Source organism: Glarea lozoyensis (genome assembly GCF_000409485.1).
Source record: "Glarea lozoyensis ATCC 20868 chromosome Unknown GLAREA18, whole genome shotgun sequence".
NCBI classification, from domain to species: domain Eukaryota; kingdom Fungi; phylum Ascomycota; class Leotiomycetes; order Helotiales; family Helotiaceae; genus Glarea; species Glarea lozoyensis.
The window spans coordinates 478,004-503,399 of record NW_007360992.1 but is presented as its reverse complement, the minus strand read 5'-3'; the positions used below and the strand labels follow the sequence as shown (position 1 = coordinate 503,399).

Below are 25,396 nucleotides of genomic sequence, written 5' to 3'. Positions count from 1 at the left end.
AGAAGCTTTGTAAATTTGGTTGTAGAACATACACAACTCATAACTCATTAATACTCGTTTATCAAAACTATCACAAACACTACGTTCCAGTCTCCCTTCTTGACCACGGCATCTTCTTCTTCTCCTTCCCTTCCACCTTCTTCCTCCTTCTTTCCATAACATGATCCAATTGTTTACCCTTCAAGCCCGCATACTGCTCAACCAAGACCCTCTTCTTCTGCTCTCCCTTCTTCAGATAAAACGGCTTCTTGCCCTGCTTCACAAGTTCTTTCTCTTCCTTTCTATGCCGATCCAGAACCTCCGCTGCCTTATCCTTCCGCGCTTGCGCTTTCTTGCGACTTTCCATACTCTCTAATGTACGCTTCAACCGCTCTTTCTCATCCTCATCTTTTGACTGCCTGATCTTCTCCTTTAGTTCTTTCATTTCAGCCTCTCGATATTCGTCTAAAAATCCATATGCTTTCCGCACTTTCGCTTCATCTACATATCCTGTCACCGAGTCAAATCTCGGATCTCTAAATTCTCGTTTCGGTACTGGAACCACCTCCCGCCTTCTCGAGACAGCCTTTTTGGAGGATATTTCTGTAGGCGCATGTTTTGATGAACGATTGAAGTCTCGATGATCTTGTCGGCCGGCTTTTCGTTCGAGGGATTCGGCGTTTGTCCAGGTATCGGTCGGCTCTTGTGGGTCTGTGGTCTTTTTCTTTTTGGATTTGGGGTTGGTAAGGGTTGCGGATGCTTTTGCTAGGGCGCCGAAGGAGATTGATGCTGCTTCTAAAGGCTCGGGCTCGGAAGATGCGTCGGACTATAGTCAGGTTAGTAAATAGAATAGAGGGATAGCAAAAACTGTCTGACCTCGACTCCTCCATCCTCATCACTTGCGGAAGTTTCCTCGTTGCGATCCTCGCCTGAAGCTTCTGAACTCGACGTTATATCTTCAATATCTACGGATTCTTCTCGCCTAGCTCTGACCCGTCTCTCTAGACTAGTGTCAATTGCCTTTCGTTTCGTGCTAGACATTTTAATCAATCCTCTGTCAATATGCTATTATTTTGGTGGTGAAATTTAATTTACATGGACCCCTCAGATCTATTCAAATTTCTGCCGCCTCTGGTACAGGCGGTGAGTGGCGCATGTCATACAAGTTGCTGATTAGTTTCGCAACTACCTACTACCTAGGTACCTCTTTTGTCAACCAACGAACATTATATTGAATGTCACTATACACAAGAGGCTTAAATCTCTTGCCAACACGACAGCATGTCCGTCCGATTATTGCTTTCAGGCTGCCGCTTAGAGCGATAAGTTCAACACCTTCGGCGCAGAGGCAGAAGCGAGTCTTCCAGAAAACCCATCAGTCAACAGAAAACCCTAGTGAATTATTTGCAAAGGCGAGAGCGCACGCAGCGTCTGTTGCCCAGGCATCAACGTCTGGCAAAATGGAGGACAAGACTGAGGAAGAGTTTGAGGCTCTCATTCAGACGATTGGGGGAATCTCGATTTCGAAAGATACAAAGAATCCCATACCTACAACGTCAAGTTCCAGTTCCAATCCGACCAATACGCCAGAACCGCATAGGACTCCTGTACCCTCATCTCAAACACCTGCGAAATCTAATTTAACATCACCTTCGCAGCCTCCGCAAGATTCACAACCTCAGAAAGCGAAGACAACATCCGCGAGGAAGAAGAAGAAGAACCACGAGCCAGATTCATCGCCCTTCAACCGTGGCACAAATCAATTCAAAGGCAAGTCGACAAAAGGCAGTTCGAGCAAGATGGTCACGAATCATGGAAAGCCCAAAATGGTACCTTCCTGGGAATCGGGAGGTGTTCCAGATCCAAGTCCAGAATATCTTACCAACGCGAGCACCATCCCTCACCAGCTTCAAGTCCCCCAGCACCTTCTTGTGGTCATCGATCTAAATGGCACAATTCTCTTCCGACCATCACGATTAAACCCGAAGAGTTACATCGCCAGACCTAATGCCTTACGATTCCTCCAATACTGCATTGAGACTTTCAGCGTGGTGATATGGTCATCCGCCCGCCCAGACAACGTCAACTTTCTCGTGAACGTCATTATCCCACCAGCCTTATGCAAGAAAATAGTAGCGGTCTGGGCGCGCGACAAATTCAACCTCACGCCTAGGGACTATGTCACTCGGGTACAATGCTACAAGCGACTTACTCGCGTCTGGCAAGATCCAACAATCGCACAAACACACCCCCATTTCAATATGGGTGCAAGGTGGGATCAAACAAATACCGTTCTCATAGATGATTCCATGGAGAAGGCAAGAAGTGAACCATACAATCTGATAGAAGTACCAGAGTTTTTGGGCGAGGAGCATGAACACGCTGAGATCTTGCCTCAGGTTCATCATCATTTGAATTATCTCGCAATGCAATCTAACGTCAGTGCCTCCCTGAAGATGTTTCCTTTCAGGGCTGTTAGTGCGCCTGGCAACCCGCAGGGCGTAGCGCCGCTTGATAGTCAGCTTGGGAGCTCTGGACAAGATTACAATCATAATGGAGATGAGAGGCCTGCTACCGGATTGGGTCTTCAGGCATAGGGGTTGCATTTATATGAGGCGTTTGGGCAGGTCACGTTTAAGGATATATACCTCCTGGTATGTTTATAGATGAACAACGTGGACAAAGATCATACATGGGCAGGATTGGATTAGGAAGGTTCAGATGGCTGATCGCACGAGCATGATACCCTGGGCATTGAAAGCGGCAAAGTGATGAAAAGCCTTTTATGTCAAACAGATTCAGAATACAAAACGAGAAATGCAAGTCTTATCGTGGCAGGCAATGGCTCAAATTTGTTTTATTGTAGTGAGCTCTACTTGACAGAAGCCCGTAGGCAGCTATTCCTCCGTCGACCTTCCCAAGTTTCATAATCATGGTCCTCATACCGTATCCTCAACGCTAAATTCACAATTCATATCAAAAAGAAAGGTTGCATAATGTCAAGTCTACTTAAAGACCTTGCCATCAGCCCATGGGTACTCCTTGCCACCGACAACAAGAGGTTTCTCCCAGGTCCATTGCTCGTTGACAAACTCCTTGTCCTCGGGCTTAGAAGCGTCGAGCTTGGTGAACTCGTAGCTCTCATAATCTGGGGCAACATCAAATGCAGGAAGAGCCTCTTGGCCACGGATGACAAAGGCGCCCTTGATGATCGAATCATCCTTGACACCGTAGACCGAAGCGCAGCCGAAGATGTACTTGCGGGAACCTTCAAGGCGGGCGAAGAAACCACCGATGAGGTTGGATGTCATGAACACTTGTGTGAGCTCCTCATTGTACTTGTAATCGACCTTCCATAAGGAGTACTCCTCAGGATTGTAGTTCTCCCAGAACCACTTGAGAGCATCAGGGGTATCATTGTTGGAGTATTGACGCTTCCACTCGTCGAGTGGGAGAGTGGCCTTTGGCAGAGCCTCAAGAGGGTGCTTTGCCTTTGGGGCTGCTGGGGCCTCCTCCTCTTCCTCCTCAACTTCCTTGGCCTTTGGTTTAGGGGCAGCCTTTGGCTGTTCCTTTGCTGGCTTTGCTTCCTTCTTTGGAGGGGTGTACTTGACGGCTTCGTCAATGAAGTTGAGCTTGTCAACAACAGCGGAGTAGATTGGCTGGTTGTAGACAGTCTCGTACCAACGGGTGACATTGGGGTGGGAGGATCTGAAAGCCTTATCAAAGACATATTGGAATCCACGGGAGATGATACCAGCGGCAAAGAGATCGGCAAGGGTAATGCGCTCTCCGGCAAGGTAGGTGTTATTAAGGAGATGGTCCTCAACGACACCTACAGCCTTCAAAGATGCTTTGGAGGCATCGTCGACATTCTTCTTGTTGTATGGGTCACGGCCAATGAGTGGGCGGAACCAACCTCCAAGAGCAGTGAGAACCTCTTGGTTGAAAAAGGCATCCACTTGAGGATAGTGGCATAACTACAAACCAATTAGAAAATATACCATCAATCTTGTATGAGGGACGTACTCTTGCTTGGTCTTGCCGAGGAGAGTGGTTTTCTCATTCTGGGAGGTTACTATTTGACACGTCAGTGACCATGCTCGGAAAATGGCTGATAGTAGTGAAAGCATGAAAAAAGTTTGAAGGTGCTCAGAGTCTAATTATTAAAAAAAATCAACACGGATGATTAAGACAGGGATAACTGTTGACAATTTGCTTCATCATAGCATTTGTAGGTTGATGTGTTCGATGTTTACAACGGCAAAGGCGAGGTTTGAACGTACTGTAGATAGCAATGGCAATACACTCGTGAAGAGTGTATCCATCGGCACCGACAAAGGTTGGGACTTTTCCGAGACCATTGAGCTTCAAGTACTCATCTGGAACGCCCTTGGCTGGCTCGGTCTCGACAATCTCGAGATCGACATTGTTTGCTTTCGCAACAGCCTTGATGGCAGTTGAGCGGGGATTACCCTAGATATAATGTCAGTTCGAGTTGGGCAGAATAATATTGAGCAGTCTGCGGAGCTTTGAAGACTTACCGGGTAGGTGTAAAGTTTTCCGAATGCCATATTTGCTATGTTGTGGTCATGGAGGAAGTTGGAAAGAAGAGTCAGAAAGAGGACGGTTTTGAATTTTGCATTTCAGTGGAGGAGGGGCTTTCGACGCTAACCGGGTTGAGACTAACGCCCCCAGCTTGGGCCGGCCCACCATTGACAGCCTTGGCTTAGCGTCGCGGACTCACAGGGCTCGAAAATATCATGACTTTTGCGACTTTTCGGTTCGTGGTATCAAAACAACTTGTACCTTGGGTTTCAGCACGAGCACCACCGCACAAGCTCTTAGGTAGTCAAAACATCCAATGTCGCGATTACCTCCTCTCCCGCCTGGATTGCCTCCACGGCCACAGTACCCACCACCCTCCTCTTATGGAGCGGAATCTTATCGACCTCGCGATGATTATCATCGTCAAGAGGACAATCGCCCATCCTATCCTCCTCGGGGCCCACCACCACCTTATCAATTTCGCGGAAACGATGGATATGACTCGAGATCTGACTATGGCAGACGCTCTCCGCCTCGCAGAAGATCACCTCCAGGTCGAAGATCGCCTCCCAGGAATGGCTATCCTTCGGGGGACGCGTATCGCCCTCGCGAAGACAACTTCAGCTTCCGCCATGATGCGCCTCCAGGTGTTGACTTTAGTCGAGCTGATGTATACAGGCCTCGCTCGCCTCCTCTAGACCCGTATCGATCTCGCGATGATCAACCACCCAGGTATCCAAGAGACTACGTTCGCCACAATGAAAACTCACGTTCCCGTGGAGGTCGTCCTGGTCGCGCTGGATATCGCGGTCGTGGTGGATCTAGAAGAGCTGCCGATCGCGACTTCCTGCAGACCAACCGCGCTCCTACTCCAGAATTGATGTCAGGCATTGATGAGGATAAGGGTAACGGCGTAAGGTATCGAGCAATGGATGAAATGAGTGTCTCCGATGAAGATGAAAACGACGACACCGACGGACCCAGGAAAAAGCGAGCGCGCAGTGACGCAGAGGCCGCTGATGGCAACAGTGTTCCTCAGTGGTCCAATCCAGATCCCTATACCGCATTACCCCCTCCTGATGAGTCTCAGCGTAAAAAGAAAGATGTGGTCAAGTTGATCAGAAAAGCACGCGTCACTGACGGCGCTGATGGGTCGACAAAACCCGGTGCTGATAGCGATGATTTCATTTCATTTGATTTTGATGATGATGTTGACGAGCCAAAGCACACTTTCTTTGACCGCAGCGAGCCAGTGCCATCGTCCAGTGTCCCAATAAACACTCCTACAGGCCCAAAAGCTTCAGCACAACGCACACGAGAGGATCATCCACCCCGACCAGTGGTGCCGGAGTCTCTACCTAGCGCGAAAACAGATCCTGTCAAAATCTCTATGCGCAAACAGTTACCAGATAAGCCAATGAGAAATGCCGCCGCGATTGACCTCAGTTCAGACCCGGCTCTAGGTAATCGTAAGCGAACTCACCAAGATGAAATCAAACTAGAAGCTCCGCGTGAGCTCAATAATTCGTTTGGAGGTAGAAAAGCGCCATCTCATGGCGGCGTAGTCTCGACGTGGCAGCCCCTGCCAGGCACGAATAGCACTCCGTGGATTGAGCTTGACCATTCCAATAGTGCCAATATGGGTCTATGGTAAGTCGTCCCTGGCGGATGTTAGTTGCTGTCTAACTTTCTGCAGGATGCATAAGGAAATAGTTGATTTCTATCATTACGTGAAACCGCGTGCTTTTGAGCAAGCTGTCCGCACGAAACTCGTTGAGGATCTTCGCTCGAGAGCTAAGCAGAGGTTTCCAAATTACGACATCATGACATTTGGGTCCTTTCCTGCCGGCCTTTATCTTCCCACTTCTGATATGGACTTGGTTTGTGTTTCAAAGGAATTTATGAGGTCTGGTCGTATTCTAGTGGGTTCAAGACACTTATTCGAGTTTGCAAAATGGCTCAAGACAAGCAAAATCGCCCACGATGGTTCTGTTACCACCGTTCCAAAAGCGAAAGTTCCCCTGGTAAAGTATGTCGATCGGCTCACGGGCTTGAAAATTGACATATCGTTTGAAAATGACACTGGTTTAATCGCCAACAAGACATTTCAAGCGTGGAAACAAGAGTTCCCAGCGATGCCCACCTTGGTCACCATTATCAAACACCTCTTAGCCATGAGAGGGTTGAATGAGCCGCAAAATGGGGGAATCGGTGGCTTCTCAGTAATTTGCTTGGTAGTAAGTCTTCTCCAGCATATGCCACAGGTCCAAAGCAGAAGCATGATTGCGGAGCATCATTATGGAGAAATCCTTATGGAATTTTTTGACTTGTATGGCAATCAATTCAATGTTCAGACCACTGCCATTTCTTTGAACCCTCCAGCATATGTGCCCAAGGTAGGACATCCCATGCTAAGTTTTATTCACTTCATACAAGCTAATAGTGGATCAGGATCAGGCTCACAACATCGTCTACAAACGGAATAACATGGACAAGTTTTCTATCATCGATCCAAATAAGCCTGATAACGATATATCTGGCGGCGCTTCAAACACCAGGGTGATTTTGGCATTGTTCTCAGACGCGCATTCTAAACTACAAAAACGAATGGGACAGTTGCAAAGTCAGCCTGAGCGTGCCAAAGAAAGTATTCTTGGCTGTATCTTAGCGGGCAACTATAGGTCGTTCGACATTCAACGCTCACATCTCGCCACGGTCCACGAGCAAACGATAGGCCCTGTACAGGATTAGAGTAGCGAGAGTGATTGTTATGTATGACTTGACTGTCATTTTATTGGCAGCTGTTCAATCTTTACAGTACATTTGCATTTTTGCATTGTGCTCGAGTGTTGCGGGTGGGATGTTAGAGTATGAATGGCGTATGGCACAAACGGAAAAGATACCCAGGGCGTCTCGGCCATCTGCTTCTTAAAAAGGCTGGCGATCTGTACATTGTTTCTTGCTTTCTTTACTTATTTGCTTGTTTTTTAGATTCAGCACTGACACAGCTATAGTGATCGATATGGACGTTTTCTGGCTCCCGCTCGACGGATATATCATCGATCACTCTACGCTTGCATCTCAGGCATAATTGAAATAGATTTTCCCAAGCTCCGGTTGTGATTGTTCAGTGTCCCTCACATTTGCATGGTTTTTACTGCTAATCGCGCTTTCTAATTTAGGATTCAAACTTTATACCGTGCTCTGATCTCAGAGTACTGTACTTAGTTTGGTTTTGTCGCCAACGATACCTTCGAAGACTGGTAATTGGGTTTCATACTCATTACTGGGCTATGATGCGACTCCTTTCTCACTATGGTAACGCTTTACGTGTGCCATAGAGAGGAATAGAAGGCCATGACGACTTGCAAACCCGAGGTCCATTCTGTAGTACTGCAAACCCAATGTTCAATATGTACTACAGATAGGCTTTTCGTACATTCGAGTGAGTCTTCCACTTAGATGCCCCTAGGTTCCTTACACTACTGCAACTGCCGAATTCCATTTACCTTCTGAATTGGGCGAGCATGGTACGTCAACCCACCGATCTGCCTAACTGAGCGAGGCCAACGAAAGCTGACATGCAGCGGCGTTTGCCAACACCTCCCTGTGACTTGGAAAGCTTCTTCGGCCCGGAAATGTGGATTTTGGATTCATTCCTCGAATCAAGTGTTGTGCTCGTAAACAACCAACATCTTGAATGTTTGTTTTCTATACTTAAGGTTGATAGAAGTCGTCAACCTACTTACCTTGATTTGATTCAATCCACAAAATGTCGAAATCTTCTGGAACTTCCCGGTATCCAGGTTTGACGCCTACAAAGGATAATCTCGACGCGGAGCAATCGGTGCAACATGAGTACCTTGCTAATATTACGAAGAAAGTCTACAATGGTACGATTGTCACGCAAAATCCAGACGAATCGATGGCAGGTCCGTTTAATATCTTACTGTGAGTTATGATTTATACAAAAGTCAAAGAGTCTGGCGGTACCTGACTACCAAGTGGAAGGACTCAACTGATACGATAATTAGCTACACACCCACCATGGCACAACCGTGGTGTAATCTTCAACTCGCAACAGCAGGCCTACTTCCGCCAGTTGAGGCGGAATCAGCCGTCTTAGGCGTCCTATCGATAACCCGTGCAGTCTATGGAATCTACGCACACACCATTCTCGCTCAGAAAGCCGGATTTACTCTGTCCCAAGTGGAAGCTATGCTTGCAGGCGATTGTCCTTCAGATATCACTGAGCGGCAGTCAGCTATTTTCAAGCTGGCGGTAAAGCTGGCTCAAATGAGAGGGCCACTTGACTCCGTATCATTCAACGAAGCGCTTTTTGTGCTTGGGAGGGATGGTGTCACGGCTGCTATTCAGCAGTCCGCGGCTTTTATGCATGCTGCTATTCTTTTAAATGCTGCGGATGTGGGTTTGCCTAACAGTGTAGAGTGATGTTGGCGCAGAATGGTATGGAGTTTGAAGACAGAATTGGGATGGATTCGATCAAAACATCTTCGCTTTTTTATGTGTGCAGAATACACGGCGGCTGGTCAAAACTGACAATCGAGACGGGGTGACAAACAGAATGCTAAGGATTAAACTGATCTCAATATAATTATACAGTCAGTCTTCGGTATCAAGTGAGAAGAAAGAGCTTGCAATGTTGAAGGAAGATCGTACTTATCATCCCAAAATCAAGTCGAGATTTTCTCGTCCGGCCATACATCCAAGAGCAAGATATTGTAGACTAAATTATTGTTTCTTCTACGTTGAACAAGATAATCTAAATTCTAGCTACTGCTTCGGTTGATCGAACATAGATATGGTACTGAAATGGATAAACCTTGAAGTTTATCTGGTGAACCTAATTTACCTTCAAAACATATTACGAACTCATGTGTAAATTGACACCCTTCACCAATAATTGGTACAATAACTCTGCGTCATGTTCTTTCTATCTAAGAAGAAGACCAAAAAACTACATATTCACATCTATTTCTTAGACAATTTATAATCACTTTCCGAACCGACAATTCACCTTCGTAGCATCATATGGCTTCGGTGACTACTACAAGTAAAAAGAAAAAACTTTCACATCCCCAATGGCGACAATACTTACCACTCAAGTGCCAGCAGTCACCTACTTCTCCTTCATTCAGAAAGCCACCGGATTAAGTCCTTAGCAATTTGGGAGTTCCATCCGGAGGATTTCTGTACACAATCAGTCATGCCGCCGATTCGAACGAAAAAGACATCATCTAAAAAGACAGATCTACAGAAGCCCAAGAGCGCTTCGAAGACTGTTCCACAGAAAAAGCAGGACACACAATTTACGGCGCATCTCTTCAAACCTGAGAAGGGAGCTACGATCTCGCGGATGTTGACCTGTTCATTACTGGATCTATTTTTCGATGACGATTTCTTAAATGGAGGTCCAAGGAGTACAGGTTTCAAGTATTTCAGACCGCAAGCAGATGAGAGTCATGTATGTCTTGGTCTCCTGTATCATTAATTCAGTGCCACTGCTATTGAGCTTCTTTCGCATTTCTTAGGTACCAAGCTAATTATCTTCTCACCCCAGATATACCACTACACCGAAGACGAAGACCTTCATCTCTGGAAGCTCCCTAAAGATCTCAACATCGCCTTCATCCGCGTCACCATAATAACACTGCTTGGCAGCACTCGGCCACAAAACCGAGCCGTCTGCGCCATTGCTTTGAAAGTAGGAGTCTACGACGCCAATAACGCCATTATAGAGGTTCCAGGAGGCGAAAAGCTGAACCAATGTATCAACGTGACTTTTTGGGCGACTCCTGGGAGCAATGCGCTTCGCAGATGCATGTATTGGGAGAACGTAGTGAGGTTCTTGAGGGATGCGGCGGTTAATGGGTTTTCGGAGGAGGGGGACTATGCGTGGGAGAGAGTGGGCTTTAAGAGTAAGCTGATGGAGAGGGTTTGGGTTGACTGGGGGATTTGGGATAAGAGTGAGAAGGATTGGATTAAGAGATGGGGATGTGGTGGAATAGGGGTTAGGCCGTGATAGATCTTGAAGGCTCGGTTGGTAAGTGGTTGGTTGAGATGATTCTAGACTGAGAATTTCTTGATATAAGTCGTTGATGTGGAAGGTGGACATGAAGATATCGGCGTGGTCGTAAAAGACGCAGCGACGAAGCAACATACCAGATATTATGAGGAACTATGGTGGGGGGAAAATGATAATTTATTTGGACCACTATATCTAAAAAAGTAAAATCTCTCAAAGGAATGTATTGAAATATTCTTTCTTGCAATCCTATAGCCTTCATGAATTCTATTAGATTAGAACCCTCTCAAGCTGCTCGATATTAAGATCTACAGCTAGAAAGAGAATAGGATTTAATCTTACGACAACTAAGGGGAAAGTAGATTCTTTATTTGCCACATAAATTAAGACAATACGATAACACCATCCCGCTTGTAGTCATACTTTCGCCGATTTCATAGAGCGTTGACAAGTTTTACCTATCCTAAATCTCGACATGTCTCATCAACATGTCTTCTCATGCTGACCTGAACTCAAAACCCATACATGATTTCCTTGACTTCTATCCAGAATCGTAGCTATCGTACGCTAACAGATTTCAAAGTATTTCCTGGGTCTGAATTTCCTAAAACCTGTCTAAGCTCTTTTGTTTTGCTGCAAGAAATTACGGCGGGAAAAACTCCCGGGGATATACCAGAGCCGATGTGCACCCCGTTGTCTATTGGGTCTTTGAAAGGATATAATGTGCAGTACTTCGAGGTTTTGCTTAACGAAGCTTCGAGAGAGTGTTTTAATCCAGTTGATGCGAGGAACAACAACGATAATCACAGTACAGATACATCAATTCCAAGGAGGCTTGAGACCAGGTCCACTTGTTGTAAGATGCGTTTCAAGTAGCATTATTATTAATTTCATCCCTTCTGAATAGCTAGTTGTTCATGTATAATCATACATGTGATCGGCCTTCTCATTCTGAAGATTATTGGCAACCACGTCAAACTCCTTTCCTGTGTTTCCAAGAGGTGCAATATTTATCTGCAAACCAGAGGCATTCTTCAGACTTTGGAACCAGTCGGTGTCATTGACCAAGCGTAGATCTGGAAGTGAGAACTCGGCTTTTCCATCGTCCCAGGACCCTTTACACCATCCGTCAAATGGAATCATTCGTGTCGTTATTGATGATCCGTTGTTGACTGTTCGGTATATCCCATCGAAAAACTGAACGGAGGTCGTACCATTTGAACCACCTGGCCGCTTAACTTCTATGGCTGAGGTGAGGAATCGACCACCTCTTGGGCACACGCCGAAGATTGCTGGAAAAGTAGTGAAAGCTCCGCAGGTCGACTTCTTGGTCTCGAGCGCGGCGAAAAGAAAGAATATACACATCATTGCAAAGAGTAATCCTGTGTATACTTTGTACCAGAGAGCGTGGATACAAGGTAAGACTGTTGTCGTCGAGGTTCGTTCATCGTTGGAGTATTTCGCGACAATGATAAAAGTCATCGTAAGCATGAAAGAGTAGAACCATGCTTGTATATAGCTCGTAACCGACATGAAGACGTCCCAGAAGTTGAGGAATGGAAGGGTGAGAGTGATGGAGAGCATCGCCAAGGACAAAATAGAAATCAAGAAAAACAGACGGACGAGCCATCCCCTCCAACTATTAGGTCTATGAGCAGTGTATGCTGGAGTCTCGTTTGGCTCGACGGAATACCGTATTGTAAGAAGTGGCTTGGTTGATGGCGACTTCTTCGACGCGAGCGAGGCGCTGTCACTACCTGGACTTTCCATGAGCAATTTCTCGGTATCAAGGTTGGTTCGATAATTGCTGTAAGTCTCGTCGTCTTGATTTTTAGCCCCTTCCACTTCTACGCCCACGATAGAGCGATGGTCTGTGTAGGTTGCTTCTTCAGAAAGCCAAAACGTCGCGGGAAGCCTCAAAAGCCCAATGAGGGCCAAGGGGAAGAACATAGTGGCGATAGAGACCTGCCATCCTCCAGCGAAGCCTTTCGAGATATTCAATATCGCCTGCATCCCTTGTACTGCGACGATGAGAGTCTCCACCGTTTCTTGCGAGTTGAATTTAATTCGAGGTACATCGGCAACCCGGGTGAGATAAAGCTTGCTTCTTTCCATAATGTATTCTGATCCATCCCATCGGTCTCCAGTCCAAAATCGAGCATTCGTCGCAGCCATATCAAAAGCGTTCCAGTTCTTCGCTCGTATACGACGATCGGTGATCACGAAATACCGCCATATTATTGATGTAGGGTTGTAAAAGGTAATCTTGTCATGCCACGCTGGGCGACTGCTATGTAAATAAACAGCGGATGGGATGCCCACCAGTATGTGGACGAGAAGAGGTGCGAGGCATTGTGTGATGATGAGGAACCAGTCAGCCAGTTCTATTTCTTCCGCTGGAGACCTAATAGACAACGGCAAAATGCGCAACATAGCGACGAAAACAGAAAAAATTGACAAGAAATTGAAAGAAAAAGAGAGAGGTTAAGGTGAAATACTTCGAAGTGAATCCACGGCGGCTAACCGCATTGACGGCACTTGAACACATGGGAATCTCGGAGGATATGTTGCTTTCATTTGCACATTCACGAGGCGGACTTGCGCAATCCGACTGTCGTGACACCACACTCATACGTGACAAGCCCCCAAAACGGTCATGTTTAGGATTTACATCCCTGATGAAATTGCGCTGCTTTTGCAGGAGCAATATGTGAAGCTATTCAGGCTTGAGTTCGCTAAAGCACCTGCGCCGCAAAACCAACACTGAAGTACTCCAACCAACACGATTTCTACAAAGCAGTCAGAGTATCATTGGACATATTCAGCACGCCACGGAGAGTCTCATTCGCTACCCGTTTTGTCGCACAACTTAATCTGAGATCTCGCTAAGCAGCACGACTCTAGAGGGCTGATCCAGCCACCCGAAGACCTTGTCGTTTTTCCTGAAAGAGCCAGTTGAGTATGTATGGTGCGATCGTACGAAGGATTCTCGGCAACTATTCAATACTTTAAGCTTCCAACAATTACAACACATCATGCATGCTTGTTTACTTTTAACCAAAGAGGGAAGTCGACGTGGAAAGAAACCGTTGCATGATAGTTGTCATTGATAATAGATTTTTTGAACAGTAAGTTTATTTCTATTTGCCAGTCTCGAGCTAGTTTCAACGAACAGAGACTAATGTTGCTTAAGGAGGTTTCAGAAAGCAGCGATAGGTTCCTCGACTCCTTTGTCAAACGGGTTTCCTCGTATGCCCGCGGTTAAGCGAGAAATGGACTCGTCACTTTTCAATTCCACCAACCTTTCTCACGCTCCTCACAATATCAATGACTCTCAAACAAACGGAGAATTCCACCAACATTCTTAGTCAAGTCAAGTCCCGTAATGAATCATTGTGCGTTCAGTAAACCCCATCCCGAGGGCTCAGAGGGAAAATGGTTTGCCACGGATGAGTCTTGACCAGGTCTTGTTGTATTATTCCATGCCTAAACATGTCTCTCACTAACGGATAAGTGCTGTTTGTGTCTGTGTCGTAAAGGTCTACTCAAGAACTTGAAGCACACACCACAGTGACCTCTCCATAAACCGGGATTTTGACCGGACGATTGGCATTCGGCCACTTCTCGCCGTGCTCGTCAAACACGGCCTGAGTAGCTTGCTTTAACAGTGAAATGACAGCGTCTCTATTATACGTGTTGTCTAACACCTCATAGATTGTCGTGGTGAAATTGACCAAGATGCTTTCCATCGAAACATCCTTTCCAACGCTCCCCTGAAATTGTATTCTATTCCCTGATTCGTCTTTGAAGCACGCACGAACCACTACAGTGTAATAAATCAGACCATGATCGGGAGGATGAGGCTTTCGTGACACAGTTGTAAGCTGACCGTCCAGCACTTTAATATCTGGGAATCCTGGAACCGGGTGGCCGCTCTCCCGGAACTCGAACGTTCTGTTGCTTTTCTTGAGAAATGCGTGTTTTAAAAGTATGTTGGCGTAAAATACCATGGGAGCTGGGTAGTTGGTTGTAATTTTACCGGAAGGTCTCATGATCATTTCGTTGTCAATGAGATTCAGGAGACGGCACCGAAGAATGTTGGAGAGAGTGGCGTCGGCTTTGGGCTTGAAGCGTGTTGGAATCGGCGGACATTTTGGTAAGAATAGCTCTTGCACGCTTGCATTGGGCTCTTTTGGTTCTTTGAGTAAGCGTAACTCGGAATAAGACATGTCTGTTCTTGTGGGAGATATGGCAAGAAGGTATATACTGCCAAAACGACCAAGAAAACTTGAGCTGAAGGGTTCCAAAAATTCCGATCTTATATCTGAAATAGTGGTGAGTCTTCAGATTCTAGTGAATTGTCTGTTCTTTGACTTCTTACCAAGATGTTTGTTCTGAATTTGTGGTTGCCATTGTCAGGTACAACCGAGTGAGTAGAAAAAAGTAGCGAAGGGAAAGTACCCACCCAAACTTGGGTTTACATGAACTCTGTTGGACCGCAACATAGTTTGTACCATTTCATAGTTTCTGACACAAGGAAACATATTATTGAATCATCAACGTAACTAGTACTCACATCACAATCTCTATCTTCACTCCGTAGGCCCATCAACTGCTCGATCTATTGCTCGGTCTTTTGGCATCTTAGAATAACTTTGGCTTTGGGTATTTACATTTAGCCCAGGTCTTATCAAGAATGCAGCTATACCAGCGTCTTAAAACATACAATATGATTCACCACCGCCGCTCATTCTTCCAATTGTTATGTGCCTACAGAACTCATAGCATCAGAGGTGCAGCCCACACATCTACACAACTCAATGTTCCTCTTAATTCTCCTTTTACTTCCTTCTCCACTCAAAACTCTCCACATCAACCGTCCCTAACTTCTCATCCACAAATCGCACTTTCCCTTTTTCCTTTGAACCCTTCACCCTCCCGCCTTCCCCAAACAACCCTGTCGCTCTCCTCAGAATCGCCACCACGTCCTCCCAAGACTCCCTAGACCTCATCACAGCAGGCGCTACCTCCCAAGAAACAACCAATTCCACAGCCATGGGTTTATCAACCGAATCTTGCTTCCCCCTAACAGGCCACGCAATCCTCCGTTCTTCCTCATCCTCAAGCCACGCTTCGAGATGAATGGTATATTTCGCTTTTGTGATGACATCTGTGGTAGGAATGTACTTCAATGGTCGAGCGTAAGTTCGAAGTTCAGCACAGAACCTGTCAAGATTGCCGATGTGTGACATGTCGAGGTCGACTTCATAGCAGCCTTCCTTTGCCATGAAGAATTTGCGGGAATTTCTGCATGGTTGGTTTTCGATATCACGAGTATGAAGGAAGGGGTAGTAGATGAATGGACCTTTTGAGTTGGATGATGGAGCTTGGGAGCGGAAGCCGGGAGAGCTGATGGTGTTTAGGAGAACGCAGTTGATGAAAACTGTTGGTGCATCTTTTTCGTCGGCGGCAAAATATTTAGGAAAGTTCGGAGTATCTCTTCTTTCTTGTGGAGCAGTTTGGTATTTAGAGGAGAAGATGAAGTCGTATTCCTTGTGGTCTTCTCTTTCGCGGATGGGTAGGCCGCGATCTGACATTGTGGATAATAGATCGCTAACGAAGTAATTCTGAATGCTACCAAGTTTGGGACAAAGGACGTCTGAACCAAGACATGCTTAACAGAATTTGGCTTTCAATATGCTGGTGAATATCCAGAGTGACTCACGAATAGAGTAAATCAGATGTACAAGAACTTCACTTTCATGTAGCGTTCCGAACTTCACCTTTGCCTGATGTGACAGAAGAGTATATTCAATCTCCTTAGTATCATATGCAAAATATCATACTAAGAAACAAATCGTTTAAATATTAATTCAGCTCAAACGGTGGCATCTACCTAAATACTAGCATAGTGATTATTCTCGGTCGGCCTTACCTCAAACTCAACATCTATATTTCCAAGTTCCTCATGCTTGATAACCCTATCCTCATATATATCTTCATCGGCTCTATAAAGCGCTGCCGCCTTCCTAAACATGTCTACCACGAAGCCCCAGTTTCCATGCCGAGTCATCTGAGCAGGATCTGCCACCCAAGAAAGCCACAAATCGATTTCATTAGGATACGGGAAATCTGGTTCTGGGACCGGTTCCAACGAGAAAGGGTCGAGTTCCCAAAACGTCGCCTGTTTCGTCATCCATACCTCCACACGAATGGTGTATTTTCTCTTCGGAGCTCTCGTCAACAAACTCCCTCTCCTCCCCTCATTATTTAAGCGAATAGAGCTCACCCCATCCACCACTTCAGGCTGTTCAGCAGCTCTCGAGCTCGTCTGGATCATAACTCTAATCCCGCCCATCTCCTCGAATTGGCGCATATTGAAATCTACATATCCGTGTTCTTGACTGGGGAACCAGTAGTATTTTCGAAATTGGATGGGGCGGGTAGGGACGACTGCCAGGTAGTCGTCGCTTTCTGGGAGATAGTATTTGAAAGACGGATCGGTGGTGGTGTTTGTATTTCCTGGAGGATCAGACAGGATTGTTGGGGAGTTGATGAGGTTTAGGAAGGCGAAGAAGAGATTGGTTGTGTATGGCGAATCGTGTGGTGCGAGAAGCTGTGGCTGGGTCTCGGTTGGCGGGTCGTCCATTGGATCTGGATATGTCGCCATTGGATAGGTTTTATTGTCTTCCTATTGAGTGTTTTGTTACTTCGAGTGCGTTGACTGATGGTTTCTTAGTGGTGTGTTTGCTTGAAAGTTTGATGTCGGTTTGTTGCATATTTTATTCCAGATCGAGAATCAAGGATTCAGGTCAGTTTCTTATTTCATACCTGCACGGCGAAGAGACTGCTAATGATAGGTTAGTCAAAGATTCACTTAAAACTGACTTAGTATCATGTGAAGAAAGAAATTCCAAGTGAATCTGCGACATATCATGTGGCATGTATCTCCCACTGGTTCTCCTGAGAATTGAATACATTTAGCAGATTATAATGATTTATTAATATTGCGATTGCACTGGAAGGGGAAGTGTGACTGGGCATTATTGTCACTGCCAAAGTTGCGAGAAGGTGGTGCTATTGTACGGAGGTGACTTATTTAGTAAGTGGAGTGATTTTAGGAGTAAAGTTAGTACCATTGCTACCATATCAGTCATCCAGACGTTTAGCTTGTTGACTTAGATTGACTTAGCTTGGATTTGGGCAGAACAAGGCATTGGTCTGGCCTAATCGTGTCCCAGATACGATGGAGTCTCGAGGGCTCTATTGTGCTCGCATCTTGATCTTCTTGTTGAGCTTCACTATATTCCTGCTTGAGTAGAGCCATTCTTCCTTGAGCGCGAGGGGTGCCACTTGCCTTTGAGTTAGCAAGTAGTGTGTAGACTTGACGTTGTTGCTCCTGAAGAGTCGACCATTCTTCCCATTTTTCGCATTCTCCATTGTACCAGAGAGTCGGTAATGCTGAAGCATCGGGGATGTAGATGAATTTAAGAATAATGTTCTCGAATTTGACGCATTCAGAGTTGACACTAGGAATTTCGGGAAGAAAAGGGGGTGATAGATTCAGCTCTACTGGATTAGATATCTTCCATTCGTTCGCTGAGAGGCTCAATTTGCTTTTGCTGCTGGAAAACATTTTGAAAAAGTGAATACTTAACGTTCTCGATGATGGAGTAGTCGATGCTATGTTTATTGTGTCGAATGTGTATTCTATATGCCCAAAGAATACCATTGTTTTGCATTCTCTTGTTGAATGCCTGTTTCGTGTAAGTTCGCTAAGCTTGCTAAACAGTTCGATATGGTCTCCTTGTTTGGCTTACGTGTCAGTCTTCTTTGTGCGGTCGACACATTTTTGTACTCAACCGACTGTCAAGTCAAGCAACAATGAGCCCGCGGATATTACTGAATGATCCATTATTCGCAAGTAAAACCAAGGACTGCAGTCTCGAGCAATACGTTATTGTCGGGACATCGAGGGACTTAGTTTAGAACAACGAACTTAACAATCCGAGTGCTCCTCAATTGACAGGTTATTGTGGATTTGGCTTTCCCTGGTCATATGGCATTATCTAGCCCATAACAGTCTGCTGCATGTATTTGCGTTACTCGAAGCCAATGTTCTTGGTGCCCCTCCGATAATTTTCAGACGTAAGTAGGTAGATCCTCAGACAAATCTTTCTGAAGACGTATTATTCTTTTAATTACTCTTGACGACAATTTGTCTCCGATATTATAGCATTGGAGTATAGGGTTCTTTGGAAAAATGAGCGAGGAGAAGACATCACGAAGTTCTCTTCTTGGCAGACGCGTTATCACGTGAGTACCTGACTCTTTGACCCCTTGATACAATGTCGTCACCTCCAGCTCTTGATCGATCTGCAATCCGGCGATCTAATACGATACGCGAGATGCCAGTTGACGCGGGACCTAGTACCAGGTAGGTCTGCATTTTGTTTTCATTTTAGTTATCTCATCATAGCTTTTGGTCAGATACCCTTTCGCTGTTGAATGTGGTCAAATACCAAAATTTGCCTGCAAACGAGCAGAGTTATCTCCAAATATAATTGTACGAGAATTCTTGCCGGAACTACTATATTCTCTGCTCGAAGAAGCACCCCAATCGCAATGCCTCCTAAGCGGAAGAGATCATCGGCTGCGACAGCTTCAGAAGTCAACGATGCTCCAATTGGGATTCATGAGACGCCAATTCTCCCACCAAAGATTCCTGCAAAGCCTTCATTGGCAAGAAGACAATCCACACGTCGCGGTCCAAAGACAGTTAGCACGAATCCGGATGTGAATCCAGATGTTGTGGACGGCAAGACTGCTCTGCGAGCAAGTCCAGACGCCGATGAACAGGGCGAAGCTCTCGAAGTAGAGAAGGTGGTCCCTATCAAACCTCCTACTACACCTTTGAAGACAAATGGAAATGCGAAGGGCATACCAAAAGAAGAGGATGACAGCGAGTCTCCTCTATCGGACGTCCCCACCCCAGCAACCAAGAAACAAAAGAAGACACCAACCAAGAGTTCAGTAGCAGCGAAGAAAGCTTCTGACGAGATTAAAGCTTTCAAAGCAGAGCAAGCTGCGAAGAAGGCTGCGTCAGGCGCCAAGATAAAGAAAGAGGAGGATGGAGAGGACGAGTGGGATAAGAGACTTGATCCCGATGGAGACGAGACTGGACCTGTTGAAGATGTGGATGTAGTGAAACTGGAAGCTGCTCGGCCACCACCAGTGAATAGTGATTACCTGCCATTGCCGTGGAAAGGGCGGCTTGGATATGTAAGTAGTAATTTTGTCGGTACCAAAAGGGGGAAAGCTGACAAGAACCAGGCGTGTCTGAACACATACCTTCGATTCTCCAATCCACCAGTTTTCACATCCCGAACCTGCCGTATTGCATCTATTCTTGAACATAGACACCCTCTCAAGGACCCTTCACAGCCTGAGCATGCTACGAAAAATCGACCTGACAAGACCAAGCCAGCATCTGTTGAGCGTGGTAAAAGATATGTCGAGGAGATATGCCTGGCTAACGTACGAGACCTCCCAAAAATGTTCAGGTGGAACAACAAATACGGTATTAAATTCATGCGCTTAAGCTCTGAGATGTTCCCATTTGCAAGTCATCTCGAGTATGGCTATAAGCTCGCTCCATTCGCATCTGAAGCACTAGCTGAGGCCGGAAAAGTCGTGGCAGAGCTCGGTCACAGAGTCAGTACACATCCAGGACAATTTACACAACTTGGGTCACCTCGACCGGAAGTCATCAACAACGCAGTACGCGATCTAGAATATCATGACGAAATGCTGTCGCTTCTGAAGCTCCCCGAACAAGCAGACCGTGACGCAGTAATGATTTTACATATGGGTGGGACCTTTGGCGACAAAGCAGCAACACTAGATCGTTTCCGCGAGAATTACAAGAAGCTATCACCGTCAATCAAAGCTCGTATCGTCCTTGAAAACGACGATGTATCGTACAGCGTCCACGACCTTCTCCCCATCTGCGAAGAACTAAATATCCCATTATGTCTCGATTTTCATCACCACAACATCATCTTCTCTCCCCAAGACCTTCGCGAAGGGACATTGGACATCATGGCTCTATATCCTCGTATCAAAGCCACTTGGGATCGGAAAAGCATTACACAAAAAATGCACTATAGCGAACCATGTCCAGACGCCATCACAGGCCGGCAGAGGAGAAAACACAACCCAAGACCTATCACATTACCGCCCTGTCCCGATACCATGGATCTCATGATCGAAGCCAAGGACAAAGAACAGGCCTGTTTCGAACTCATGCGCACGTTGAAGTTGCCCGGCTGGAACACTTTCAACAATGTGATCCCCTACGAACGAGCCGACGACAACAAACCCGTTCCCAAACCAGCCAAGAAGAAGAAGACCAAAAAGCAAATCTCCGCTGAGATTGAAGAGTTTGGTAAAGAGTTAAGCGAAGAAGAAGAGATTGCGAGAGCGCTGATTCCTGAGGAGGAGGTCGGCATGGGAGGACCAGAGAATAGGGTGTATTGGCCACAAGGAATGGAAGAGTGGTTGCGTCCGAAGAAGAGGGAGATTAAGAAGAAAGGAGGGGTTGATGAGGAGGACATGTTTAAGAATCCCACGCCGGCGAATTTCGCGGCGAGGAAGGCGGTGGAGGCGAGGAATAAGGCGCCGCTGGACGCGGAGGTTAGGGAGAGGTTGGCGGAAGCTAAGAGCGTGGCGGATGTGAAGAAGATTCTTGAGGAGCTTAAAGATGCCACTGCGGAGGAGGAGGTGGAGGTGAAGAAGGGGAAGAGTACGCCGAAGAAGACAACACCGGCGAAGAAAGCGGCGACTAATGGGAAGAAGAAGGGGAAAGGAGTGCCGACGCCTAGTCTTTCGAATGTGGAGGATGAAGAGGAGGATGAGGATCTTAGTATGGATGAACTTTCTGATGGGGATGGGGATGAACTCGTTGCTTCTGTGGCTAAGGCTAAGAAGACGCCGGCGAGACAAAGTGGGAGGGCGAAGGGGAAGGGGAAGAGTTATGTTGAGGAGGGGAGCGGGGAGGAGGAATGAAGTTTGGTGGGTAAAAGGTGGATGTAAGATATTTGGATAGTTAGGAGTGCAAGATTTTAGATTTGGTGTTGGATATATAGTGGTGGTGTAATTTAGAACCCGTTCAAACCTTTATCTTTTTCTTCGTCTCACCCATTTGTTCGCCAGAGCTCCGCCTATTCGTGATACTCAATCATTACCACCTTTGAGTTTTCAATTCCACCGCATTAGGGATTCGGTAACATCTGAATCTCTATCGGCGGGGTATATATAATAACCTACCTGACAGATAACTTCGATCCTGGAAAACACAATCTTCTCAGAGTGCCCACTTAATCAACGCAGGATATGGAATCAACTTTTCTCGCTTCCGAGTCTTGAATCCAAGTACCCAAAATATCATAATTATATATATATTCAGCAAAAAACCTGCAGCCAGCACTGACTACGAGCTCAGAAGAACACAAATCAAGCATAACACTTAACTAGACGCCAAAGCATAGAGACCGTAATTTATAGTGAGTTTACACTACCTCCTACAGTAGTAATTTTCGTCTAATTTCTGATTTACACGAGGCAGAGTATTCAGCTTGACTTATTAGAGACGTTGATCATCAAATGAACATGAAGCCTCAAAAGATTTTATAATGCAATAACAATAGAGTTGAGATAATCTATTGAAGTAAATTCTCTATTTGTATGTATTCGATGAATTGAACAAGTCTTTCTTGATATATAGTTTTACCTAGTTAGCGTCAAATAAATAGACGGCTTGTCATATAGGCTAAGGGTGATTCGACAGAGAAGAAATCTAACGGCCTCGCTCCCGGAGCCTTTGTAATGCTGGAGTCTCACTAGTTGACAATGTCCACGGAACTTTGTGCATGCTCTAGAGCTGCGTCATCTATTGGAACAGTATGAACATCTGCAATAACAACGGGCGTGGATGCAGAAGCTAGCCCCAATAGCTGTGATTGTTCAGTTGGCGAGGTCGGTTCGGGTGGAATCAATAGCGTAGGGTCTGTCAAAGGAAGGTCAATAGCATCTAGCTCTGTTGAGCTCTTGAGACTTTTATCGCGGGCCAGGGCTGGAGAATCCACGGACTGAAGGATCTCACGTTCGGGTTGCTCACCTGTATTATTAGACTTTTGTCCTTCTTCGGTCGGGCTTCTGTGTTCTTCTGGTACCGAGGGCTGGTCCTTAGTTACATTTGTGTCTGGCAAGCTGCTGGGTTCCGGTGGTTCAAGTTTTGAAAGTGCTTGGAGGCATTAGTAGCCATTTGTTCACCGCTGAAGACCGAAACTTACCTTTGGCCTCTTTCATGTCATGCATCACAAGATGTATTGCGTCGCTGAACTCATCGACATTCAGCTTCAAGTCTGCATTTGAATCTGTGACATGGAATATATCCTCAGGGTTGCGTACGGACGGGCCCAGGCCTTTGCAGACAGCATTAAATTCAAGCAGGGTCATGGTCTGACTAGCGGGATCTTTGCCAGCGAAGAACATTTTCGAGTATTTCTTCTCCTCTTTTGCGGTCTTTGCTTTGACAGGGTTATCTTTCAGTTTCTTCTTAAGCTCAAACTTTATGCGGTGAAGGGTTTTCGCGTACTCGTCGACGTTCCATTTCCAGTCCCTATTGCCGTCTGTCTGTTTGAGTACTTTGTCAGCAAGGTCGACTGAGACGCTGAAGGTAGTGCACAGCGTGAGAGCCTCTTTGTAGTTAATTCTGAACGGATCCTCCTTTTCGACGGATTCGAACACGCTGTGATAATAGGCTTCCTCTTTCGGCGTCATTGGAGGTATGACCAGCGATGCAGCGAGCGCTGCGGCTTTATCTCTAGCCTTCTTTTGATCCTCGAAATTCCGGCGTGCCAGCGGGGTTTTGATCTCCACAAGCGATTCCGGGTCTTCCCCTTGCTCTGGAACACGACTAAGAGTCCACTTGTCTTTTAGTGATTTGCTTTTCATGGCAGCTGGATTGTATGTGCCAAAAACCATGCGCCCTGATCTTCGATAGAAGAATGGTGTCAATTTGTGATCTTCGATTGCTAACCACCCGTCAGGTAAGCCTGTGTTCTGGTTGATTTTTAAGTTGAAGCGAGGGTCTTCTCGCACGGCACGACGAGTATGGTGATCAACGAAGAAAATATTCCCCCAGGTGTCCAGGCGTCTCTGCCATCCCGGTGGTAAGACGTGAGTTCCAACCTCGTCCTCGGTGTTATTAAAGCGAGCAGGATGAACAGTGCTTTCCGTCATGGTGTTATTATCAACGTAAACAATCTCGTTTGTGTCCTCGCTTTGCCAAAAGTAGGACCAATCATCGGGCAAGCTGAGGTCAATGTCATCCGCTGACAATAGTTTATGAGTCCCCAATGCTCCAATATCCTTCGACGCTAAAAGCCTCGAAATCGCGTCTCCTAAATCATATGGAAACCCATTGTGGTAGAAGCTACATTATTAGCTATGTCGTAGCTTGATCTCGGAGATGTATCCTTACCCAATGCCCCGCGTAGGGTTGCTTTCTAAACCCCCTTTATATATCTCTTGCTGTATGATTATTTTCCTACTCAGCGAATAAAACGTCTTCATTCCGTCATAGTCGAACGGTTGCGTGAAAAAATACGCCCGACTCTTCCTCGACACACCCTCGAATACGGAAGGGAAGTTGTTAAATGTGTAATACATGGCCAGCTCTTTTTTACCATTCCTACATTGCGTCGTAGTGATCCCAGACCAGCCTTCAGGTAGCTGACTGAGCCATTCTTCGTCTAAGCTGTATCTCATAACTGGACCCGTGAGACGCTTCATCTGCCGCTGTTGTATAGCTGTGATAGGGGTCAAAAATTTATGTCCGCCATCGCGGAACCAATCGATACTCCACGGATCGTAAGGCGCAGATCTTGGTGCGACGGGGCCGTTGTATATTGGCCTAGCTACTTGGGCCTCAGAAACATCCGAAGCAACGATTGTGCCAGGATCTTGCTTTCTGTTTTCCACAGCTGCTTTCAACTTCACTTGTATGCTCTCCTTCTCTCTATCCAACTCCGCGTTCAACAATTTGTTCTCTGACCGCAGTTCCTTGAAGAGATCTTGAAGGGCATCTGGGTTGTCAATGATCCCACGTATGGTAGCCTCATCACGGTCGCCAAATTGCTCTTGCAGAACCGAGAAGAGCAGCCTGACAGTCAAAGCGGATGTTTCGACTTGTACATTTGCGAGAAAGGTGTTGATTGTTGTAAGATGCAGCTGTAAACGAGATCGTATTTGATCCCGCTCGGTCTTGGAGCCAATGAAGCCTAACTTCTTTCCAATTCCCTGGATTCCATTCATGCCCTGGTGTTCATCGAGTATTTTCTCGAGGCGTTTCAGCGTAGTGTGGCAACTTGCAGAAAGACGAGTTATAGCCTCCTTGTGTTGACTGCGTAAGATTGAACGAGCATCATTTGGCTGGCAAGTTCCAACGGCAATGTTGATCTCGTTGCAGAGTACGCCGAGTTCCTCGAAATCGCCAGCGGCAGCCTCGCAGCGTGACCAGATACTATGAGCCAGCTGTCCTGCAGCAACAAAGTCGCCCACGCTGAATCCGAAGGACATCTTCCCAATATATAATACCTCCGAAAATTAATTTCAATTCTTAAATTTGAAGTACAATCAGAAGATATTATGAAAGATATGGAAAGAAAGCTGCCCGCGATTGCGAGTGCTGTGTGGTTGACGCTAGCTGTGCGCTAGTTTTCAGCTGGTACGTCGTGGCTTTTGGGAAAGGGAAATGCTCAA

At 46.1% G+C, this 25,396-nt stretch overlaps 13 protein-coding genes across 13 annotated transcripts; 5 read left to right on the top strand and 8 right to left on the bottom strand.

Annotated features, from left to right (window-relative positions):
* Nucleotides 1-79: 79 nt before the first annotated feature.
* Nucleotides 80-1,020, bottom strand: GLAREA_12404 (uncharacterized protein; the record flags this gene model as incomplete). The annotated part of the gene is made up of 2 exons (XM_008083186.1): nucleotides 80-805; nucleotides 856-1,020. 2 exons carry the CDS (start codon nucleotides 1,018-1,020, stop codon nucleotides 80-82), a joined length of 891 nt encoding a protein of 296 aa, XP_008081377.1.
* Nucleotides 1,021-1,439: 419 nt separating this feature from the next.
* Nucleotides 1,440-2,576, top strand: GLAREA_12403 (HAD-like protein; the record flags this gene model as incomplete). Its single annotated transcript, XM_008083185.1, has 1 exon — nucleotides 1,440-2,576. One exon carries the CDS (start codon nucleotides 1,440-1,442, stop codon nucleotides 2,574-2,576), a length of 1,137 nt encoding a protein of 378 aa, XP_008081376.1.
* A 408-nt stretch (nucleotides 2,577-2,984) lies between these two features.
* On the bottom strand, nucleotides 2,985-4,550 carry GLAREA_12402 (eEF1-gamma; the record flags this gene model as incomplete). The annotated part of the gene is made up of 4 exons (XM_008083184.1): nucleotides 2,985-3,956; nucleotides 3,981-4,054; nucleotides 4,263-4,452; nucleotides 4,521-4,550. 4 exons carry the CDS (start codon nucleotides 4,548-4,550, stop codon nucleotides 2,985-2,987), a joined length of 1,266 nt encoding a protein of 421 aa, XP_008081375.1.
* A 290-nt stretch (nucleotides 4,551-4,840) lies between these two features.
* GLAREA_12401 (Nucleotidyltransferase) lies at nucleotides 4,841-7,275 on the top strand (the record flags this gene model as incomplete). Its single annotated transcript, XM_008083183.1, has 3 exons — nucleotides 4,841-6,174; nucleotides 6,221-6,920; nucleotides 6,976-7,275. 3 exons carry the CDS (start codon nucleotides 4,841-4,843, stop codon nucleotides 7,273-7,275), a joined length of 2,334 nt encoding a protein of 777 aa, XP_008081374.1.
* A 1,021-nt stretch (nucleotides 7,276-8,296) lies between these two features.
* GLAREA_12400 (AhpD-like protein) lies at nucleotides 8,297-8,976 on the top strand (the record flags this gene model as incomplete). The annotated part of the gene is made up of 2 exons (XM_008083182.1): nucleotides 8,297-8,475; nucleotides 8,559-8,976. 2 exons carry the CDS (start codon nucleotides 8,297-8,299, stop codon nucleotides 8,974-8,976), a joined length of 597 nt encoding a protein of 198 aa, XP_008081373.1.
* A 775-nt stretch (nucleotides 8,977-9,751) lies between these two features.
* GLAREA_12399 (uncharacterized protein) lies at nucleotides 9,752-10,567 on the top strand (the record flags this gene model as incomplete). The annotated part of the gene is made up of 2 exons (XM_008083181.1): nucleotides 9,752-10,009; nucleotides 10,106-10,567. The coding sequence occupies 2 exons, from the start codon at nucleotides 9,752-9,754 to the stop codon at nucleotides 10,565-10,567; spliced, it is 720 nt and encodes a 239-aa protein (XP_008081372.1).
* A 918-nt stretch (nucleotides 10,568-11,485) lies between these two features.
* GLAREA_12398 (uncharacterized protein) lies at nucleotides 11,486-13,003 on the bottom strand (the record flags this gene model as incomplete). Its single annotated transcript, XM_008083180.1, has 1 exon — nucleotides 11,486-13,003. One exon carries the CDS (start codon nucleotides 13,001-13,003, stop codon nucleotides 11,486-11,488), a length of 1,518 nt encoding a protein of 505 aa, XP_008081371.1.
* A 1,112-nt stretch (nucleotides 13,004-14,115) lies between these two features.
* Nucleotides 14,116-14,799, bottom strand: GLAREA_12397 (uncharacterized protein; the record flags this gene model as incomplete). Its single annotated transcript, XM_008083179.1, has 1 exon — nucleotides 14,116-14,799. One exon carries the CDS (start codon nucleotides 14,797-14,799, stop codon nucleotides 14,116-14,118), a length of 684 nt encoding a protein of 227 aa, XP_008081370.1.
* A 612-nt stretch (nucleotides 14,800-15,411) lies between these two features.
* GLAREA_12396 (uncharacterized protein) lies at nucleotides 15,412-16,167 on the bottom strand (the record flags this gene model as incomplete). The annotated part of the gene is made up of 1 exon (XM_008083178.1): nucleotides 15,412-16,167. The coding sequence occupies one exon, from the start codon at nucleotides 16,165-16,167 to the stop codon at nucleotides 15,412-15,414; it is 756 nt and encodes a 251-aa protein (XP_008081369.1).
* A 299-nt stretch (nucleotides 16,168-16,466) lies between these two features.
* GLAREA_12395 (uncharacterized protein) lies at nucleotides 16,467-17,240 on the bottom strand (the record flags this gene model as incomplete). The annotated part of the gene is made up of 1 exon (XM_008083177.1): nucleotides 16,467-17,240. The coding sequence occupies one exon, from the start codon at nucleotides 17,238-17,240 to the stop codon at nucleotides 16,467-16,469; it is 774 nt and encodes a 257-aa protein (XP_008081368.1).
* Nucleotides 17,241-17,735: 495 nt separating this feature from the next.
* Nucleotides 17,736-18,206, bottom strand: GLAREA_12394 (uncharacterized protein; the record flags this gene model as incomplete). Its single annotated transcript, XM_008083176.1, has 1 exon — nucleotides 17,736-18,206. The coding sequence occupies one exon, from the start codon at nucleotides 18,204-18,206 to the stop codon at nucleotides 17,736-17,738; it is 471 nt and encodes a 156-aa protein (XP_008081367.1).
* Nucleotides 18,207-19,195: 989 nt separating this feature from the next.
* GLAREA_12393 (Xylose isomerase-like protein) lies at nucleotides 19,196-21,637 on the top strand (the record flags this gene model as incomplete). Its single annotated transcript, XM_008083175.1, has 2 exons — nucleotides 19,196-19,852; nucleotides 19,904-21,637. 2 exons carry the CDS (start codon nucleotides 19,196-19,198, stop codon nucleotides 21,635-21,637), a joined length of 2,391 nt encoding a protein of 796 aa, XP_008081366.1.
* Nucleotides 21,638-22,470: 833 nt separating this feature from the next.
* GLAREA_12392 (EF-hand) lies at nucleotides 22,471-25,213 on the bottom strand (the record flags this gene model as incomplete). Its single annotated transcript, XM_008083174.1, has 3 exons — nucleotides 22,471-22,874; nucleotides 22,924-24,068; nucleotides 24,117-25,213. The coding sequence occupies 3 exons, from the start codon at nucleotides 25,211-25,213 to the stop codon at nucleotides 22,471-22,473; spliced, it is 2,646 nt and encodes an 881-aa protein (XP_008081365.1).
* Between the last annotated feature and the right edge of the window lie 183 nt (nucleotides 25,214-25,396).